The sequence below is a fragment of the Megascapheus bottae genome, chromosome 11, assembly GCF_031878675.1.
Source record: "Megascapheus bottae isolate mThoBot1 chromosome 11, mThoBot2.hap1, whole genome shotgun sequence".
Lineage (NCBI taxonomy): Eukaryota > Metazoa > Chordata > Mammalia > Rodentia > Geomyidae > Megascapheus > Megascapheus bottae.
This window is the reverse complement of record NC_143519.1, coordinates 63,627,289-63,644,805: the sequence shown is the minus strand read 5'-3', so window position 1 is coordinate 63,644,805 and position 17,517 is coordinate 63,627,289. Positions and strand designations below refer to the sequence as shown.

At 42.9% G+C, this 17,517-nt stretch overlaps 1 protein-coding gene across 1 annotated transcript in view; it reads right to left on the bottom strand.

Moving 5' to 3' along the window:
- Positions 1–7,386: 7,386 nt before the first annotated feature.
- Positions 7,387–17,517, bottom strand: part of Parp4 (poly(ADP-ribose) polymerase family member 4) — a 102,249-nt gene continuing 92,118 nt past the window's right edge. The window contains exons 32-35 of the mRNA XM_090342432.1: positions 15,730–16,497; positions 14,317–14,416; positions 8,144–8,276; positions 7,387–7,736 (exon numbers count right to left, since the gene is read on the bottom strand). Coding sequence (XP_090198558.1) covers positions 7,541–7,736; positions 8,144–8,276; positions 14,317–14,416; positions 15,730–16,497 — 1,197 coding nt within the window. The 3' untranslated portion in view covers positions 7,387–7,540. The remainder of the gene's footprint in view (positions 7,737–8,143; positions 8,277–14,316; positions 14,417–15,729; positions 16,498–17,517) is intronic.

The window sequence follows — 17,517 nt, the reverse complement described above, 5'->3', positions numbered from 1 at the left end:
ACATTGTGTTTATTATCAAGTTATTCATGAGTGTCTTTCTTCATTCCTGGCTTTTGAGTTCCATATCCCATTTTCCCTAATCTCTCCTGCTTCAATCTTATCAGTACTTAGCAATTTATTAAACAAGCACTCTACTACTAAGCCAAACTCCCAGCCCGCTGTTTAACTTTTTCTATCTTGTTGGTTCATGAACTGAGGGTCTAGGTGCTGTCGTTTAGTAGTAGACTAGCTCTCTACCACTTGAGACACACCTCCATTTCTGGCTTTTGTGGTTAAATGAAGATAAAGAGTCTCAAGGACTTTTCCTGCTTTGGTTGGCTTTGAACCACGATCCTCAGATCTCAGCTTCCTGAGTAGCTAGGATTTCAGGCCCTGTACCTGGGTTGGCCTTGAATGTTTCATCTTCCGTTTGTCTAATTCCTTAGTACTGGTAGGTCCTCCAGGGAGAAATGGTCCCTTCTCTTGTTCTCCCGTTGCACCCTAGGAGCTTGAGCACCTGTAACCTAGGCAACTGGCATGCCTGGGGGAAGCCGGAGTTCCTCTAGACTCTGAGGTATTTCCCTAGCCTCTGAGGTCACCTCTGCTTCTGCTAAGGCCACACAACCCCTCCCTGCATGTAATCTCTTTTCCTAGGTTTGACTTCGTCTTAGAGTGGTTGGAAGTTTGCTCCCTCCCTCAATAAACCGATCTTCCCTTGAATAGCTTGGGAGTTTCCTTTTAGTAACAGTTATAAGAGTTGAAAGAGGGCTGGGAGTTTGGCCCTAGTGGTAGAGTGTTTGCCTAGCATGCACAAAGCCCTGGTTCAATTCCTTGGTACCACATACACAGAAAAAGTTGGAAGTGGCACTGTGGCTCAAGTGGTAGAACGCTAGCCTTGAGAAAAGCCAAAGGACAGTGTCCAAGCCCTGAGCTCAAGCCCCACAACTGGGGGGGAGGGGGATAGAAAGAGGAAAGGGAGAGATTAGCCATAATGGTATACACTTAAAATCCTAGAACTAGAGAGACTGAGGCAGTAGAATCACAAGTTCAAGGTCAGTTTAGGCTACATGTGAGACTGTCTCAAAACAAAACAAAAAGCAGTAATAAGAGGTTTTTCTTTTTCTTTTGCTGTTTGTTTTTGTTTTGTTTTGTTTTTGGTACCAGTCCTGAGGTTTGAACTCACGCACTAGATGCTGTCCTTGAGCCTTTTCTCAGAAGGCTAGCACTCTACCACTTGGGCCATGTTTCCACTTGTGGGGGTAGGGCGGTGGCCTTGAGCTGAAGAGCTTGAGGAGCATAGAAAATATCTATTTTCTATAAACCTATCTTAGCCATTTGTATTTTTATGCTTGTATTCATTTGGATGGTTATACTTGTATATCCTTAACTTGCCTTTCTGCTTCTGTATATCTGCTTGCTAAAATCCTGAGAAATGCAAGTGCTGTCCTTGTGGCTAATCTACACCCACCCATTTGTCCTTGGTTCCCAGACTGAGCTACACTGTAGTAAGGAGTATACACATTCCAAGCCGGGAGCTAGAGATAGTAGCCATCTGGTACCTGCAAGGTCGGACTTGTAAGGGCCAGCAAACTAGGGCAGATGTCAACCAATCACAAGTCCGTTACCAGGAAATCCCCTTAGACTCATATCTAGCATAAAACCATCCTCCTAAAATGACAGCCAGCTAGACTGACCAATGATTAGCCACGACCCCTTTCCTGCTTTGTATTGCACCAGTCATTTAATGGAATTATGGTATAAATTTCCCGTGTGGCGTATTGATTTGTTGCTATTACTTGCTGGGGCCTTCCCCCTACCAAAAAATGTATAAAAGGGACTGTAATCTTGTGCTAGGGGCCTCTGATCTGCACTCGACTATCAGTGCGCAGAGACCCATGCTCGAGTTCGTCAATAAACGACTCATTGCAATTTGCATTGATCTTTGGTCTCTGGCTATGGGGGGGGGGCTTCAAGTTTCTGGGCACAATAGTGGTTTAGTACTGATAAATGTGCCTTTTAAAAATGTCTGATTGATTTATTCCGGTGTTAGGGTCCAGTCCCCCAATTTTAGGGTCCGTAATCAAAGGAACGAGTCTGACACAAAAGTGGAAGTTAAACAGAATTTTATTCTGTGCCTAGCATCAAGACAGTCAGGGAAATCTCTAAGATGTGAGTGAGAGAGTGACCCCGCCTAAACTTACAGGCTACTTTTATAGGCCACCAGCCATGTGGTTGGGCTTGGCCATACACAGGTGGCCAATGGAATCTCAACATCTTGAGTGATAGCTGGGGCGACCACTTGACACCTTTGCTGTTTGAGCTGACCTATCATCTCGGTGGGCTTCTGGCACACTACTCTGATGACAAAGGAAAGGGGAAGGAGTTTCCTGGTAGGCAAAGGGGGTAGGGTGGGGGAGGAACTCTGATAACTCCACCTGGTTATGCTGTTCTAGTAATCTAAGCTCTGTTATCAGGGAATTTACAGCCTCCAGCTCGAGTCAAGTACTCCTTTGTCATGAAGACAGAAATGCCTATAGGGGATGGAAGAGAGATCTCAAGGGGTCTCTATGTTTTAAAGGGAAATCTAGAGCGGGGTCCCTTCACCAGTAGCCTTGGTCCCCTCTATAGCCACGTTTCCCGCCAGCGTTTCACACCACTCAACGGCAGGGCCTGGATTCAATTTCTGACGAAAGTGATTTGGTTGGGTTCTTGTTGAAGGCAGGTGTTATGAGCATGAAGATGTAAAGGTGGAATGGGGATAATGATGTGAAAATACTAACATAATGAATATGATTAGAATGAAAAAAATGGGATGAAATATAGCTAAAATACTTAAAGAAGGGGTGTGTGGGGGGGAGGGAAATGGGTACCAAGATATGTGAAAGGGTATCAATGTATGTGAATTAATGCACCTTCTATCTGGCAAATATCATGTAACCCTTTTACTAATTACAATAAAAATAAATAAAAAAAAATAAAAAATACTTAAAGAAGTATATTGTCTTTTTTTTTTTTTTTTTTTTTGGTGGGTCATGGGGCTTGAACTTGGCCTGGGCACTGTTCCTGAGCTCTTCAGCTCAAGGCTACTGCCCTACTCCTTGAACCTCAGCCCCACTTCCCACGTTCTTTATTGCCTGGGCTGGCATTGAACCATCCTCAAATCTCAACTTCCTAAGTAGCTAGGATTATAGGCATGAGCCACCTCGCTGGCTTGGTTTTTGTTTGTTTGTTTGCCAATCCTGGGGCTTGAACTCAGAGTCTGGACACTGTCCTTGGACTTTTTTTTTGCTCCAGGCTGGCACTCTGAAACTTGAGCCACAACACCACTTCCAGCTTTTTCTGAGAAGAGGTAGATTGCCAATGCCAACTTGTATCTAAGAGCATATGGCCATAAGAGATAAAACCACTAGAACTGGGCATATGGCAGTAATAATGGAAACATCCAGCACCCAGGCACACAAGACAGAGTAAATGGCAAATGGCTAAGAGTCCAGACACCTGGCATAGGAGATAAGAGTAAGACACCCCTGGGCACAACCAATTTGAAGAGACTTTTCTGGGCCCTAACCAATCTGAATCAAGCAAGAAGGAGTTTGGGCTGGAGAGGAGCAGCTGAGGACTGATATAAACAAAGGACCCAGAATGAAGGACAGCATTTCTGCTGGCCTTAACCAAGACTGTGTGGTTCCAGGATCTTTGGCCTGCAGAAGATGCTCCTTGCCTGAGAAGACCGACAAGGACCGAGACTCATTTCCATTTTCTGGAGTTCAAGTAATATATATATTATCAGTAAAGGTCTTCCTTGAGCTCTGTAAGCTGCATTAGCAAATTAGTCAAACTGAAGGTGCTTAAAGGTCAGAGGCAAGCGACCCATATGGGCTAAATGCTTTATTGGAAGATAGACTTGCTCCAAGCAGGATTGGAGGCAGCAGCAGTGGCCAGGTGTGAGTGGAATTTAAACAAACCTTTAAGGGGCTGAGAGTTTGGCCTGGTGGTAGAGTGCTTGCCTAGCATGCACAAAGATCTGGATTCGATTCCTCAATACTGGACAAATAGAAAAAGCCAGAATTGGTGCTGTGGCCCAAGTGGTAGAGCACTGGCCTTGAGAAAAAGCCCAAGGACAGTGCTCAGGTCTGAGTTCAAGACCCAGGACTGGTTTAAAAACAAACAAACAAAAAATTTTAGGGCCAGGAGCGTGGCTTAGTGGTAGAGTGCTTGCCTAATATGAATGAAGCCCTGGGTTCAATTCCCTGGTACCACATACACAGAAAAAGCCAGAAGTGCCACTGTGGCTCAAAGTGGTAGAGCTCTAGCCTTGGGAAAGCCCAAGGACAGTAATGTGACATGGGTCACATTACGTAGACTGTGGGAAATCAGGGGGTAGTCAGTTACCGAAAAAAGTGTTGTGAAGGTGTTATGTGAGCTATAGGAATTGGGAGGAGAGTCTGATTTCAAGAAGGCGTGTAATGGGACCGTAGGAACTGGGGCAGGAATTTGTACATCACACCAGGAAAACACAGCATTGGGGAAATAGAAACTTAACAGATTTTTGGAAACAGGCATGGACACAGGGTTGGGACTTAATTGGGAAGCTGACTCTGAGACCCTAGATAGGGAACTCTGATTTATAGCCATTTCGTTAGAAGCACAGTGAAAAATAATCTGCATCAAAAGTGGCTGCAGTGAGAATTATCCTAGAAGATGCTCTACAGACACCCACAGTCCTGTAGCTCAATAGTCAACTCCTGTAAGGTGGCTTAAAACAATTAGAAATATTTACCTCACACATGAGCCACAGGCATATATTTCCAGAGCCTTTCCTGTTATTCTGGCAGATAGGACAAAGATTCGGCAGATACACATGAGTATGAGCAAATCAGTTCTCAGCTGGTGTCCTTTATGATTGGGCCACCATCTGTCTATCAGGCTATCCCTTGCTCTAACTACTGTGAGACTGTACTTGCATCTACAGTATGGAGCAAGGCAGAACTCTGCCCCTGCAGCCTCCCATCCCTTTTCTCCTTTCTTCCCTCCATCCTTCCCCCACCCCCTTCTTTTTGAACCACTGAGAACTGAACCCAGGGTTTTGGGCAAGTACTCTCCCACTGAGGCATGCCCACAGCCTCTGAAACAGTTTTCCTTGGTTTCTTCTTTTTGGCACATACATGTAGAAATTGTCTTTTCCCCTGAATTTATCTCTTCAGTCTCAAGTAGAACCAGCACCAGTGGTTTACACTTGTAATCCTAGTGAAGTAAGGCGGCCGAGTCTAACTTCTTACAGTCATCTTGGTGCCCCAACTTTGTCAGCAACAGGCTTCTTCCATAGTCTGGATGACCATTCCTGGCCACATGCTATTTCTAGTGTCCAGATGCAAGATGTCCTGTTCTGGCTACATGCCCCATATAGGATGTTTTCCCTGGCTATAGCTATGCCAGCTATAGAATGCTTTGCTCTGGCTGTGAGGTTAGATATAGGATATTTTGTCTTGCCATAAGTCAGCTGTAGAATGTCCTACCAAGGCTTGTCTAATAACTACAGTGACTACAAAGATTTCCTGCTTTCAGACCCTTTTCCTGCCTTCAGTCCCCTATACCATATAATTACCTCCCCGCCTGAGAGCAAGCTGCTACTAAATCCCTGGAGAGCTTTGGTTGATAAATTCTTTCTTCTATATGACTGTGTGTCAGCTTGGTTTTCTGAGACAGTGCTAACAGAGAATGCCCTGATTCTTGGGGAGATCTGGTCTGGGCAGTGCCTTCTTGGCCACATGGTGGATGGTAGGACTTAGCACCTTGTCTTCATAGTGGGGGAGGATGAAGCCCTCACTCAAATCCCTGGAGACAAGGGGGATGTCAGTCTAGTGCCAGGGACTGGAACTTTCCTGTGGCCCCACCCCATGTGGCCTGGCCTGGCCTGGCCTTGCCTTGCCTTGCCTTGCCTTCCTTGTTTGCTACAAATTTTGTGTACTCTTATTGCTGTTCTGTTTTGATTTAATTCTCACGAAGATGTGGACCCATTGAGTTGTATGACATGCTAGGCTATCCATCAGAAGATGAGAAGTCACTGAAGATGAAGACAAAGTGTGTGTGTGTGTGTGTGTGTGTGTGTGTGTGTGTGTGTGTGTGTGTGTGTAGGAATCTTGACCCACATCAATGAGAGGACATTCTGGGAATTGGTGAATACAATGAGAACAGAGGATTTTGTAAAGCCAAAATACTAGAATCTCAAAGCAACTGATTGTTTTATATAATGAGAAGAAGAATGGTCTGGAATGGAAGAAGGTTGTGTTAACTTGCTTTCTGTTGCTATGACAAATATTTGAGGGGAACCATTTAAAAGGAGGTTTTATTTTGGGTCTATGCCTGGCTCTATGGTGAGGCAGAGCATCATGGAGGGGTACATGTGCTTGTGGTGGAACAAAATCAGCTCAACTTATGGTAGTAGACAGGAAGTAGAAAGTAACAGAGAGAAAAGGACAGGGATTGGGTACAATCCTCTATAAGTCCACACCTATGGACTTACTGCCTCCAATCAGGTCCTAACTCCCATCATGGGATGAATCTACTGCTGAATTAGAGTCTTCCAGATCAGCTCAGTTTCTAAAAGCCCAGCTAGCAGCCAAGACACAATACATAAGCCTATAGGGAACATTTCATATTCAAACCACAAGTGGAGAATGGCCTTCTTCCTTTCACAAGTTGTAAATCCTAGCACAAGTTGTGCTCGTGGCTTACATTTGTAATCCTAGCTACTCAGGAGGCCCAGATCACAGCCAAGGCAAGGAAGTCCATGAAACTTCTATCTTCAATAAGCCAGAAGTGACACTGTGGCTCGAATGGTAAAGCATCAGCCTTGAATGAAAAAGTTAAAGGGACAGTGCACAGGCCCTGCATTTAGGCTACTGTGTAGACATCAAAATACAACACAACACAAAACAAAAATAAACAAAAAACCCAAAACCAAATTGTAACTCGAACTGATTGTCGACCTAAAGGTAAAATGCCCAACTAGAAAACCTCTAGAAGATTAAAAAAAATGCAGAAAAATGAGATGAGATGATCTTGGGTTTGGAGATAATTTCTTTCAGGATATGACAAGCATATAATCTATGGAAGAACTGCCTGGGACCTTGCTTCTCTAAGTAACAAGCAGAACACTGAGAAATTAGCAGATGGCAGAGCCACACAAGGGGGCATGCACACAGTTTGGACACTCAGGGCCATGGAAACAGACGAATGTCCCTGCCATGACTACCAGCCAAGGATCTGGCTTCTTCCGAGCAGCCTGCTGAGCAGGCTAGCTTTGCACTGGACTCTTGGGAGGGAGAAAGAAGGAGCGCCTAGGACCATCATACACATCTCTCACCACCTTCAAATCTAGAAATTAAAAACTCCACTACTGTTATTTTCATTTTATTATTGCTTGAAATCAATTGTGTCTATTTTAAATCATTGGCACACTGAATAAAAATCATACTTGTTATGTAACTATTGCATAACTAATACTATTTGATTACACTTGACATGTGAGAGAAAAGTTTAACATGTAATTTCACTGGCTTCAGCCTTGGTTATAACGCAGAACTCTGCTTAGAGGAGAAGTGGTGGCTAAAGGTTCAATTCCCAGGAGCTGCTTTGTGGCTGAGTCCCAGTCTTTACCCAGTTCAAGCCGTTGGCAGATGGATGGATATTGTCCTTCTATTATTCTAATCCATTTACTTGTTTTCTTTATTTTCTCAACAGCCCAGGGAATAGTCCTAGATGAATTGAAAAAAAAGTTTCCGTAAGGTAAGCCAAGCTTAGAAAGACAAATGGCAAATGCTCATACTTTGAATATGGAGGTTTCCACCAACATTCTTGTGCCTATGACCTGCCAGCTGTTGGGAACAGGTCTGACCTTCCAAAAGGTACCTGGGATCAAATCCCTCCCCACCCTCTCACCCCCCAGCAAAGAATACCAAATAGCAGTCCAGAGCAAGTGTAAGCTGTACAAATACTCTGAGATGGTTCCCATGAAGCCCAAGGCAAAAATCTTACCCTACTTACCAAGGCTTTGTATTTCAAGGTAGTACACACACACAGGCATTTCAGTATAGCTTCATGTAAGGCTTATATTAAGAAATAGCTGAAAATATTAGGTGCTAATTACTATAGTTAAAGTCACCTGGAAATGAAAGCTTCATCCAGTTTCATCAACGATTTGAAGGCCATTCCCCTTTTTTCCAGTTTGGTTCGAATAAACTGTAGTACCAGCAAGGTAGCAATAAGGTACAGAAGACATTCTTTTCCTTTCATACCTAAAATAAAATAAAATCAATAAAATAAAAATAAAAACCTCTTTTATTTCTGTTAGAGACTCTACATCTCAAATTATATCCTTTTAAATAATTATACAAATGTCAGATGCTGGTGGCTCATGCCTACAATCCCTGCTACTCAACAGGCTGACATCTGAGGATGGAGGTTTAAAAAGCCAGCTGAACAGAAGTCTGCAAGACTCTTATTTCAAATTAACCAACAAAGCCTGGCATGGTGGCTCATGCCTGTAATCCTGGCTACTCAGGAGGCTGGGATCTGAGGATCAAGGTTCAAAGCCAGCCTGGGCACAAAAGGACCTGAGACTATCTCCAATTAACCTCTAGAAAACGGGAAGTAGGGCTTGGCTCAAGGAAAGGGAGATAGCCTTGAGCTGAAGAGCTCAGAGACAACATTCAGGCCGAGTTCAAGCCCCAAGACCCACCAAAAAAAAAGGGGGGCTGAAGTATGGAGTTTAGTCTAGTGATGAGTGCTTGCCCAGCATGCACAAAGATCCGGGTTCGATTCCTCAGTATCACATACATAGGAAAAAGCCAGAATGGTGCTAAGGCTCAAGTGGTAGAGTTCTAGCCTTGAGAAAGTCCAAGGACAGTGCTCAGGCCCTGAGCTCAAGCCCAGGACTGGCAAAAAAAAAAAATCACATTAATCACCAAAAATCTGGTGGTGAGGCTTAAGGAGGCTTAAGTAGTAGAGTGTCACCAGCCTTGAGCAAAAAAGCTAAGGAACAGTGTCTAGTTCCTCAAACCATGCCCCAGTATTCTCGCACGCGCACACACATTCTTGTGCACACACACACACACACAACAAATACAAAAGCCAGGTATAACACTATGTTGAAAATGAACTATACAACTTATGAATGGGGACAGGAGGGAAAAACTGGGAGAGGCAGGGGCTGGTGGTTCCAAGCCTGTAATCCTAGCTACTCAAGAGGACAAGATCTGGGGATAGTGATTGGAAGCCAGCCTGGGCAGGAAAGTCTGTAAGATCCTTATCTCCAATTAATCACCAGAATTCTGGAAGTAGCTCTGTGGCTCAAAGTGATAGAGTGCTAGCCTTGAACAAAGAAGCTCAGGGACAGCATTCTTGTCCTTAGGTCAAGCCCCAAGACTGACAAAACAAAACTGGGAAAGAGCAAGTGAAGGTGTGACATTGTCCAAAAAGAAATGTACTCATTTTCTGACTTATAGAATGGTAACCCCTCTGTACATCACCTTTATAACAGTAGTAATAATAATAATAATAATAAGCAAGGTATAGAGATGTAAATTTGTAATCCCAGCAATTGGAAGGTTAGGGAAAGAGGATTCAGAGTTGCAGACCTACCTGCCTGGAAGACACAGGAAGACCCTTTCTCAAAACAAAAAACAAAAAACTAAGCAGGGACCGGGAGTTTGAACTAGTGGTAGAGTGCTTGCCTATCATGCACTAAGACCAGGGTTTGATTCCTAGTTACCACATACATAGAAAAAGCCGGGAATGGTGCTGTGGCTCCAGTGGTAGAGCTCTAGCTTCAAGAAAGCCCAAGCACAGTGCTCAGGCCCTGAGTTCAGGCCCTGAGTTCAAGCCCCAGGACTGGCAAAAAAAAAAAAAACCCAAAACCCATCTAAGTGCCAGTGATTGTATATAGAGATTTCCTTCTTGAATACTTGTTTGTTAAACACATCATTTGTAATATGATGTAAAAATCAATGTTAATAAATTCTATAATAAAAAATCCCACACAAACAAATAAAACTAATCAATAGGTAAATACATTCAAAAGAAAAAATTAAAACTAAAACAAAAAAACCCAAAACAACAACAGCAAAAACCCAGATAAAGACAAGTGGTACAAGATGGGATATATGGCTCAATGATAGAGCACTTGCAAAGAAATATAAAACAAATCAATGTAAAAATGATCTGAATATACATTTTCCAAGGAAATATAAAAAGGGTCATCAGATGTCTGAAAAAGATGCTCTATACCAATGATCATCACAGAAATGCAAGTCTGGGAAGGAAGCAGAAATCTTATACACTATTGGCTGGGGATGGACAATGGTGGTACAGCATTATGGAAAATAGTTTATACATGTGTATAACCAAGCCAGAGAGACATCTGCACTCCTAATTTAATTTACAGCACTATTTGTAATGGCCAAGATACCAAAATAATGCAAGCATTTTAAGTTGAAATGTGTCCAATTTCAAAATTTCTGAAAATTCTCTCCTATGTGTCCTCTTGGAAGTTTTATAGTTTTTTCCCTCCCTCCCTCCCTCCTTCCCTCCCTCCCTCCCTTCCTTCCTTCCTTCCTTTTTGTCAGTCCTGGGGCTTGAACTCAGGGCCTAGTACTCTACCACTTGAGCCACAGAACCACTTCCAACTTTTTCTATGTATGTGGCACCAAGGAATTGAACTAGGCAAACAATCAACCATTAGGCCACAGTTCTAGTCAGTTTTATATTTAGAACTATGATTCATCTCAAATTAAGTTTATTTTTGCAATGCTAAGTAATGGACATTGGGTACTGTGTATGCTAGGTAGGCACTCTACCACTGAGCTAACATTCCAATTTATTTTGTGTGTGTGGTGCTAGGAATTCTAATTACTTTTTGCTCTGCCAGTTCTGGGGGTTGAATTCAGGGCCTGGGCACTATTCTTTCTTTTTTTTTTTTTGCCAGTCCTGGCCTTGAGCTCAGGGCCTGAGCACTGTCCTTGGACTTTTCTCAAGGCTAGAGCTCTACCACTTGAGTCTCAGCACCACTTCCGGCTTTTTTCTATGTATGTGGTACCGAGGAATCGAACCCGGGTCTTCATGCATGCTAGGCAAGCACTTTAACCACTAGGCCAAACTCCCGGCCCCTTTCTTTTTCTTTTCTTTTTTTTTGCCAGTCCCGGGAAGTCCAGCTCAGGGCCTGAGCACTGTCCTTGGACTTTCTCTACCACTTGAGCCTCAGCACCACTTCTGGCTTTTTTCTATGTATGTGGTACCAATGAATCAAACCCGGGTCTTCGTGCATGCTAGGCAAGTACTCTACCACTAGGCCAAACCCCTGGCCCTGTGGGCACTATTCTTTATCAAGGCTGGCACTCTACCACTTGAGCCACAGCTCCACTTCCCACTTTTTGGTGATTACTGGAGATGAGTGTCCCATGGACTTTTCTCCCTGGGCTGACTTTGAACTGTGAGCCTCAGATCTCAGCCTCTTTTTTTGTTTGAAATATTTTTTAAATATATTTTTTATTGTATTTAACAGAAAGGATACATTATATTCACCAGATAGAAGGGGCATTCACTTAACAAATATTGCTACCCTTTCTCAGTTTTTGTCCCCATTTCTCTCCTCTCCTTCCCCCTCCCCTCATCTTGTTTTCCCCCTTTCCCTATCCTATTTCAAATACACAAATAAACATATATACAATATATTCTTGTTTCTAGATGATTGGGTAAATGCCAAGTAGTGGAATTGCTGGGTAATAGGGGAATTCTATGTTTAGTTCTTTGAGGAATTGCCACACTGCTTTCCATAGTGGTTGAACGAGTTTGCACTCCCACCAACAGTATAGTAGTGATCCCTCCTGGCCACATCCCCTCCAGCATCTGTTGTTATTAGATTTCTTGATCATGGCCATTTTATCTGGAGTAAGGTGGAATCTCAGAGTTGTTTTGATTTGCATTTCTTTTTTTTTTTAATTTTTTATTGTAATTAGTAAAAGGGTTACATGATATTTGCCAGATAGAAGGTGCGTTAATTCACATACATTGATACCCTTTCACATGTCTTGGTATCCATTTCCCTCCCCCCCCACACCCCCCACCCGTCTTGGTTTTCCCCCCTTCCCTATCAAATTTCAAATATCCAAATACAAATAAATTCAGTATATTAGATAACAAAGTGAGGTACTATACCAATATGAGATAACAAGGGTTGATTTGCATTTCTTTTATGGCCAGAGATGTCTAGCATTTCTTCATATGTCTATAGACCATTCTTATTTTCTCTTCAGAGAAGACTCTTTTTAAGTCTTTGGCCCATCTTTTAATGAGATGGTTGTTTCTTTGAAGATTAATTTTGGAGTGATTCAATTTTTTTGAGCTGTTGATATATTTTAGATATGAGGCCTTTGTCCGTTGTACAGTTAGTGAAGATCTTTTCCTACTCTGTGGGCTTTCTATTTATCTTGCTAGCTATGTCCTTTGCCATACTCAGCCTCGTGAGTAGAGAGGATTATAGGCATGAGCCACCAGTGTTGGGCTCAGTTTTTTGTTTTATTTTGTTTTTGCCAGTTCTGGGCTTGAGTTCAGGCCTAAGTACTGTCCTTCAGCTTTCCTCAAGGCCAGAGCTCTACCACTTGAGCCACAGAACAACTTCTGGCTTTTTCTATGTATGTGGTACCAAGGAATTGAACCGAGGTCTTTGTGTATACTAGGCAAACACTCAACTACTCGGCCAAACTCCCAGTCCCTGGACTCAATTTTTTTTTTTTTGCCAGTCCTAGGCTTGAACTCAAGGCCTGAGCACTGTCTTTGGGCTCTCTCAAAGCCAGAGCTCTACCACTTGAGCCTCAGTGCCACTTCCAGCTTTTTTCTATGTATGTGGTACTGAGGAATTGAACCTGGGTATTCATACATGCTAGGGAAGCACTCAACCACTAGGCCAAATTCCTGGCCTGAAGTCCAATTATTGTATCACATATCAATTGCCAATCTGCCTAATATGGAATCTGAAAACTCTGATATTTAGAGGCAATGTTAGATAGACACTGCTGTTCTATGTATCTATAAAAAATGATAGCTTGTAGCTTAAAAACAATTGTTATTTTAAAGTTGATATACAGAGGGCTTACTGTTATGTAAGAGGGATACTGAGTATATTTCTTTTTTCTTTTTTTGCCAGTGGTAGAGTGGTAGAGTGCTTGCCTAGCATGCATGAATACCCGGATTTAATTCCTTAGTTCTACATACATAGAAAAAAGCTGGAAGTGGTACTGTGGTTCCAATTGTAGAGCACTAGCCTTGAGAAGGCCCAAGGATAGTGCTTTGGCCCTGAGTTCAAGCCAGGAATGGCCAAAACAAACAAACAAAAATCTCTAATTGGGTGCTGGTGGTTCACATCTCTAAGCCGAGTTTAGTCTAGAGGCTAAGATGTGAGGATCAAAGTTCAAAACTAACTTTGGCAACTTAGTGAGGCACTGTCTCAAAATAAAGTAAAACAGGGTTTGGAGTGTTAAGTGTTACAGTGTTTACCCAGCATGCATGACACCCTGTGTCTGATACCTAGTACTTACAGTAGAGCCAGTCACTAGTGGCTCACATTTGTAATGCTAGCTACTCAGGAGGTTATAATTGGGATTGAGGTTCAAAGCCAGCATAGGCAGGCAAATTCTTGTCTTATCTCTAGGTAAGTAACAAAATTCCAGAAGTTTGATGCCATTGGTGTCTGGCCCACTTCTGGCCCTTTGTTTAACTGAAGAATCTTAAGGACTTTCATATGGGGGCTAGTTTTGAACTAAGGTCCTCAGATCTCAGCCACTTGAGTAGCTAAGATTGCAGATGTGAGCTACCACCATTTGCTTGGGTTAAGGTTTTGGGGCTTGAACTTGATCTGGGCACTGTCCCTGAGCTCTTCAGCTCAAGGTTACCACCCTTACCCAGGGTGTGGGTGTTGTCCCTGAGCTCTTCAGCTCAAGATTACCATTAGGTTAAGTTTTAAAAGCCACATGTAGAAGGTGACAGTCTCTATGCACAGTGTAATTCTATGATAACCATTATTGTCTGTGATATGGGTAGGGAAGTAATCTCTGGTGTGTTCAGCTAAGATTTTGGGTTTCTTTTCTGTAGTAGTGCCACATATGCTAGTAAATGTGTACTTTACCCTAGTTAATAAATAAGACAACCAACAAGTCTCCTATTTTCTTCAAAGGTTCACAATATAATTCTATCTATATATAACTCCCACAATTCTTAGATGAATATACTGGTTTTAAACAATTTATTAAAAGTAAGGCCATTACCTATGAATCACTGACTTACCCAGAGATCGAATTCCTTTTTCTTCAAGATAGCTGTGTAAAATATCTGTATTAAGATTTAATATAAGCCCTAGTTCTGGTGTGAGTTTCCAGTAACCATCCTATGAAGAAAACAAATTTAAGTCATGAAATAGGAATTTAATTACAGAAGTAATATGATAAGTTGCATCACATAGGAGCTGGGAATGTGGCTTGTTAGTAAAGTGCTTGCCTAGCACGCACGAAGTCCTGGTTTTGTTTCCTCAGTACCACATAAACAGAAAAAGCTGGAATTGGTGCTGTGGCTCATATGGGAGACTGCTAATCCTGAGCAAAAAAGTGTCTCATAGACAGTGCCCAGGCCCCAAGTTCAAGCCCTAGAACTAGCAAAAATAAAAACCCCAAAGTTGCATAAAACAAAACAATAAGTTTAGTTATATATTACAATTCAGTTCATTAAGTTTCTGATTTTTTTGTACTAGAGGGGTCAGGTACTCTATGCCCAGGCCTAGATTTATGAAATTGTTATTATCATAACAATAAATAATGTGAAAATTAGAATTTTTAAAAATATAATTTTGTTACTATTAAGGTATAATACAGAGGGATTACTATTTTGGAATTTCATAAATACTATGGACATTAGGTGTCTGGCACCATTTAAAAAAGCCTAGAGTGTGGTTCCTGAATAGCATTTTCAATATACACTATGAGCTGCTGCTTCTTCTTCCTCTTTCTCCTCTTTTTCCTCTTCTTCTTCTTCCAGTCCTGGGGCTTGAACTCAGGGCCTGGGCACGGTCCCTGAGCTTCTTTTGCTCAAGGCTAGCACTCTACCACTTGAATCACAGCGCTACTTCTGGCTTTTTCTATGTATGTGGTACCAAGGAATTGAACCCAGGTCTTTGTGCATGCTAGGCAAGCACTTGTACCACTAGGCCAACCTCCTGGTCCTCTTTGGGCTTTCTCAAGGATAGTGCTCTACCACTTGAGCTACAATACCACTTCTGGCCTTTTCTATGTATGTGGTATGGAGAAATTGAACACATGCATGCTAGGCAAGCACTCTACCACTAGACCATGCTTCCAGCCCCGCCCCCTTTTTTGTCATGGAACTTGAACTCAGAGCCTGTCTCTGAGCTCTTTTGCCCAAGGTTAGCATTCTACCACATTGAGCCACAGTATCACTTTCAGTTTTCTGTGGTTAACTGAAGATAAGAATACACAGAAAATACATGGACTTTGCTGCACCAGCTGGCTTTGAACCACAATCCTCAGCTCTTAGCTCCTTGAAGATTACAGGGTAAGCCATGACTTCCCAGCTTCATGATTCCTTTTTATTTTAAAAATTCTTCTTATTATCTTTAAGTAGTTGCCCAAAGAGACCACACACACACACACACACCACACATGACCAATCGTGACATAAGGTAAGTACCTCTGTTTGCAGTCTGAAGATGGCAGACCAAGGCCCACAGCTCTGAAAGTCACTTACAGGCCCCTTCTGGGCCATGGGTAAAATCCTTGGTGCTGAGAACACTTCTGGTGTTCCCTCCTGACCTGCATCAAAACCAGAGTCTGTCTGGTCAGAAAAAGAGAGTGAGTACCATTGCGGATGCAGATTCTTGATGTCTTTGCTGTAGGCAGCCTCAAGGACTGCAGGATTTCGGGCTTGTAAAGAGCCACTTTGGGCATGAGTGAAGGAAAAAGCAGAGCAGGAAAGAGGAATTCTGGGAGGAGCCAGCTTAGGTGCTTGGCCAAATAAGTAGTTTGTCTTAAGGGCATCATAAGGTTTCTTTTGTCCAAACTGCTTGGCATTAAACAAATTACCTGAAAAAGTACCGCCAGCAGTGCCCAATCCAAAACCTACAAGAGGGGTTGGGGAAGCTGACTCCAGGGCAATGCTGGTGTCCCTGTCAGGCTTAGAGCTTGGATCACATACAGGGGGGGCAGCCTGGCCAAGAGTAGGAAGAGAATGGAGAGGAATCCCGCAGGCTGGTGGAAGGAGTGAAGCCTGGGTTACACAAGCCAGAGCTCTTGCTCTTTGAAACGGTGCTGAGTAAATCTGGATTGCTGGCTGAGAATCCAAGCAAACCACTTCAACATCGTCAGAAGCTCCCAGCGTAAATAACTTCTTTTTTTTTCTCTTGCTTGATAAGTATGTTTTTTTCCCTTCTTCATTCCTTTTGGAGGACACAGGGAGCTGCTGCGCAGAAAGGAAAACTGTGTAAGGGGGAAACAGAATGAACCAAACAAGCAGACATTCTTCCCCGTCATCAGTCACTGCCCAGTTACCCCACCCTGACAGCTGCCCAGTCAGGAACATCAACAGTCAAGAATGGGTAAGGAGGTTCCCCAAGAAGCAGCAAAAAATGGGCGTGCTCCTCAACTCAGTTCTTAGGTTCTTGTCTCTGACTTGCATGGTAAGAATTAAGCAGAGCGTGTCTGTGGCTCACATCTGTAATCCAAGCGAATCAAGAGGCTGAGATCTTTAAAAGACCAAGGTTCAAAGCCAACTGCTCATATAAAAGCCCATGAAATTTGTGTCTCCCACTAACCAGCAGAAAGCTGGAGGTGGAGATGTGGTTCAGGTGGTAGGGTGCCAGCCTTGAGCAGAGAAGCCACGAAGGAACATAAAGCTCTGAGTTCAAGCTCTAGTTGTGAGACAAACAAACAAACAAAAAAGAATTTCAGACAGAATCGTATGGCAAGACCCAAGTGGAGAATTATTCAGCGGTGTCACTTGGGCAATGTATGCTTTGGAAGGATGCGAAGCCAGCAAATGAGCTGGTTTGGTAGGTTGAGAATACTTGGACAATTGAGGTGGGTGGGGAATGGGTCTTTAGTGTGAGCTACAAATGGGACTTAGTGGTAGAGTGCCTGCCTAGCATGCATGAAGCCCTGGGTTCAATTCCTTAGTACCACATAACCAGCAAAAACTAGAAGTGGGTAGCCTTGAGCAAAAGAAGCACAAAGACAGTGCCCAGGCCCCGAGGCCCTGAGTTCAAGCCCCGGGACTGTGCCAAAAAAAAAAAAAAAAAAAAAGAAAGAAAAAAAATCCTTTAGTATAAGCATATGCCTTTTACTCTAGGCACCTTTATATATTCCAGTCAATTCTGTTGCAGGAGTCTTCTGAAGTTTCCTTAAAAAGATAATTCTTTGACATTGATTTCTGCTTCTTAAGATTTGTAACAGCCAGGTGCTGGTGGCTCAAGCCTGTAATCCT